The 4,772-nt window shown below is 39.3% G+C and overlaps 1 protein-coding gene across 1 annotated transcript; it reads left to right on the forward strand.

Moving 5' to 3' along the window:
- The first annotated feature begins 558 nt into the window (after positions 1-558).
- mrps33 (mitochondrial ribosomal protein S33) lies at positions 559-4,161 on the forward strand. The gene is made up of 3 exons (XM_053650215.1): positions 559-1,172; positions 3,528-3,748; positions 3,837-4,161. The coding sequence occupies exons 2-3, from the start codon at positions 3,534-3,536 to the stop codon at positions 3,940-3,942; spliced, it is 321 nt and encodes a 106-aa protein (XP_053506190.1). The 5' UTR covers positions 559-1,172; positions 3,528-3,533; the 3' UTR covers positions 3,943-4,161.
- The last annotated feature ends 611 nt before the right edge of the window (positions 4,162-4,772 follow it).

Below are 4,772 nucleotides of genomic sequence, written 5' to 3' on the forward strand. Positions count from 1 at the left end.
AGTAATGTAAAAAGTAATTGTAATTAATTGCAGTTCAGTAACTTGTAGGTGTTTTTCTCCAATAACTTGTATGTTCACTCACTTAAAATATTTTGTTTTCTGGTTACTTTGCTTTGTATTTCTGAATGCTGTCATGTTGCAGTATAGACTTATATTACATTTCAATCTTCTTGCAATTCTCGTTATGTGGAGGAAGGAAGAAAGGAAAGATGAATTGATGGATATAGTTGATAGGAAAAATGGGGGGAAACAGCTTTGTTGCCTTTGTTACCTTAAGGCCTGGATTTGTCTCTTGTGAATTTGGGAATGCTAAAAAAAATATACCGTGAATATTGTGATATTTTAACAAATTAGCAAAGAACAAATTATATTTTTCCTCCCTGGCACCTGTGTGAGGAAAGATGATTCCACAGAGCATATTAATATTTGATATGTTTTGTTTTTATGGTGGTAATAGCCATATGCTGTTTTTGGCAATAACACGGCTAACAGGTGCTAGACGTTTTTCAAAGCGGAACCATTGTAAAGCCTGTTTCAACACGGAGTCAATATAAAGACGCGCATTATCTGTCTCTTGCCATCGTTGCAACATATTTGACCACTAGGCATATTTAGCACTAATGTGAGAACTAGGACATTAATACGACACAACCACGCTAATTTTCCATTTGGTGTTCAGGAAACAGGCACCAAGTCGTATATATTCACCAAGAATGATCACGACATGTTTTGACATGAGATGTTGGCCGAAGCTAACAATAGCTCATCTTTTTATTTTACGATTTGATATCGTTAGGCCAAAGCTGGCATAATTAGACATATAGTCGCAGACATTTTAAATAAGAGTTAATTATCAACATTAGTTATGTATACGTCATGTAACATTAAAATGACACACTATTAAAGACGTGGTCAAAAACGCTAAGGATGCGGAAGTGACTAGGAACTTGTTCACATTTTAACCAATCAGATGCCCTAGCTAGCGCATGCGCAGTTTACACAATTCCCTTTCACACGCGAGATGCTTATAGCCTAGCTTACGTTAAAGGTTAGCTATTTAGCACGTAACAAGTTTGTTTAAGCGAATGTAGTCACATAAAATTATGTCTAATTTATAAACGTTTATTTGGATTTTTAATCTCGGAGTAAATTGTTCGGGGTTTCATTGAGAGGTAAGTCATTCTGTCTTTCGCAAGTGTCGCGTGAATGACCCTCAGACCTTGTGTTGTCAAATCTTAACGGTAAAATCCTAAACGGCTACGGATTGGCTACATAGTGCACGAGGTACAACGTAGAAGCAGTTTATTTATACCATATATAGGCCGCTTGTATAGGGAGTGAAGAGGCATTTGGAATTCACCCTATTATCATGATAGGATCCAATGAAACAGTTGATTAAATTGCCCTTTGCTAAGCGTGTGGTTGGTTATTATCGTGGTTTTATATATTTCTTTACCACAGTTTTATTTCATGTATACTGTGCTTACTATGAGATTATTTTAATAGTGAAACACTTTATAAAAAATTTTGTGCCCTTCCGTTAGTGTTATGGGCACTAATACCACAGTATATTACCATATACCAAAATGTTTGGGAGATAACCTTGTTTTAATTTTATAGTTCATCACTTGATGACTCATTCTGTACCAGTCTTGTGTTCGTCCAATTACATGCTCTCTATACGAATATTTATATATACCGCCCAAGGGTGTGTCTTGCACTACAGTAGCAGCTTGGATGTCGCAAACAACTTGGGTCTGTTAAATGTTGTAATGTGCTACTTCAGACTGAATGAGAACATGATTCTGTATTTATACACTATCAGGGCCTCTCCATAACTAAAAGTATGTAGTATAATTTTCCAGCTGAACCCAAACGCTTACATGCACCGAGGCTAAAGATATTCCCTCGGTTTTTCACAACTACATCAGAATTCCAGTAGGTTTACAGACGCCAAGTTGACTGTCTCTTTAAACAATGTGGAAGATTCCTGCAATTGACGTAATGACTTTAGAAGCTTCTGCTTGAACAGTGGTCATAATTAGGAGTGTATAAGGCCCTACCTTTAGAGCCATCCTTTGAACTTTTTGCCTTTGATACCATGAGAAAATCCAAGCAACTTAGCCAAGTCCTCTGAAAAAAGCTGAATGAGACATAAGACCAGTTCCTCCTTGTGAGCAATTTCCAAACACCTGAAGGCACCACGAGCATCTGTACGAACAATTGTATGCAAATATAAAAAAAATTGGGGGTAACACAGAGACTGCATCATTCAGGCAGGAGGCACAAATTAACTCCCAGGGATGAGCAAACTTTGGTCTGAAAGGGTCAACTGAACCCCAAGACAACAACAAAGGTACTGGTCAAGGAGGTGGAGGCATCCGGTACCAAAGTATGCAAATCCACCATTAAGAGTGTCCTACATCACCATGGACTGAAAGGCTGTTGCACAAGGAAGCCCTTAGTCCAAGACGGACATATAAACACCACACTGAAGTTTGCATGTGATCGCTAGCCTTTGGAGAAGTGTTCACTTGTCAGATGAAACAACAATTGAACTCTTTGGTGCTATGTATGGAGTAAGCAGGATGAACACCCTCCCAACTGTGAAGCATGGGGGTGGCAGCATCATGCTGTGGGTGTTTTGCTGGAGATGGAACTGGTGCACTTAGGAAATGGTTAGCACAATGAGGAAGGAGGATTTTCTAGAAATACTGAAGCATAACCCCAAGACATCAGCTAAAAAGTCTTAGACTTGGTCACAACTGGGTCTTCCAGCAGGGCGATGATCCTAAACATACCTCCAGAGTTGTAATAAAATGGTTTAAAGATAACAGTGAAAGTACTGGAGTGGCCATCACAAAACCCTGACATGAATCCCATAGAAAATGTGTAGACTGAACTGAACACCTGTGTTGAGCAAGGCGGCTTACAATCCTGACTGAGTTACACCAGTTCTGTCAGGAGGACCAGGCAAACATTCCAGCAGAGTATTGTGTGAAGCTTGTGGAAGGCGACCCCAAGTGTCTGATCCAAGTTCAAGCAATTAAACTTGCGATCAAATACCAACAAAATGTTTTGACCCACTGAGAATCTGATGTAGTAAATACAAGCTGAAATAAATCTGTCTCTTAGCTATTATTTTGAAAAGACCTTTTATGGAATTGAAACAGTAATTGACTTAACACAGGAAATGTATATAACATGAAATGTGGGGAATTGTGAAAAATTTAATGTGAATGTCTTTAACCTAGGTGTATGTAAACTTTTGTCCTCAACTATACATACTATTCAGATATGTCTGGTGCCTCCCAGTAATGACCCTCAGGTCACTCTCAAGAAATAGGTATATGTACATGGACACTTGAAGAGCAATAACAGCACAAAGAATCACAGGAGTGTCCATCAGTTTGTCTCTTTAGTATTGATCATTTAGGAGGGCTCTTATGCATTTTGTTATAACACTTAAGCTTCAAATGACCGTAATTGTAAGTGTACGAAATGAACACAACATGTTTTCCCTTTAGGTAGCCATGGCGAATTTGTCCAGTTATGCCGTGCGCATGGCTCGCCTCAGCGCCCGCATCTTTGGTGACGTGGTGCGGCCTACAGACTCCAAATCCATGAAGGTGGTGCAGCTGTTCAAAGAGCCTCCTATGGCGCAGAAGAAAGAGGTGTATGACTGGTACCCTCAGCACAAGATCTACTATTCCCTGACCCAGAAACTCCGATACATGGGCCTCTTCAGGTAGGTTGTGTTCTCTAAACACGCTTCACTGGTGTATGTGACAGTTGCATTCATATGTTTGTTATTTTTGTTTTTTTGTCACCTACAGAGATGAACACCAGGACTTTAAGGAGGAGATGCGGCGTCTCAGGAAGCTACGCGGAAAAGGAAAGCCCAAAAAAGGAGAAGGAAAGAGAGCCATGAAGAAAAAGTAGGCAAGAAGATGCTGTATTTAAGGGTGGCTTTTTCAGGAGTCGTGAAGAATTCCTGCATATCTTGGAGGACATTCAAGAGTTTGGGTGTAGTGACTGTCCCATTCTGCTGCTACAGAGAATGCAGAGATGTGAATCCTCAGCAGGAAGTGGAGAAAATTCAAGTTGTCAGCTTGAGTGTTACTCATTTTGTTGTGGATTAAAATATTCACTTTCATAGAAGTCAGTCTTGAATGGTTCATTACATCCGTTTCCTCAGTTTCACTTCCATTTATTACAGCAATCCTGAAGTTGTGTCTGTTACAGGTTGGGTAGATACCCTCTGGTTATTTTTGGGTATTGTTATTAAAATGTATGGTCTAAATATTCATACATCTTTAGCAAGTACTTCCTCATCAGGGTTGCAGTGTATCTTCAATAAAATTTTATTTATATAGCACTTTTAGCAGGCAGAGGCAACTGTGGTAAGGAAAAACTCCCTGACATGGCAAGAGGAAGAAACCTTGAGAGGCACCAGACTCAAAATGGATGCCATCCTCTTCTGGGTGACACCCTCTTCTGGGTGACAGTAATAGTGTATAGTGTAATTATAAATAATTTCTCTTCTATAACTCTATACTATAGAGTCAAAAAGTGCCAATTGTGTTAACAGGAACTTGAGTATGAGCATCATTAGAGTTTTAACTTTAAGTCTGTGATATCAAACTGAAGTTATTAACTGTTCAGTGATGGAGTGTAAACTGTTCTTAGCAATTGCAGTCCTTAGGCTGTCCAAGGAAGAACATCTACAGTGATCTTTATGGTGTCTGTGTGGTACCATCCACAGTAAACTC

Source organism: Ictalurus furcatus, chromosome 19 (assembly GCF_023375685.1).
Source record: "Ictalurus furcatus strain D&B chromosome 19, Billie_1.0, whole genome shotgun sequence".
Lineage (NCBI taxonomy): Eukaryota > Metazoa > Chordata > Actinopteri > Siluriformes > Ictaluridae > Ictalurus > Ictalurus furcatus.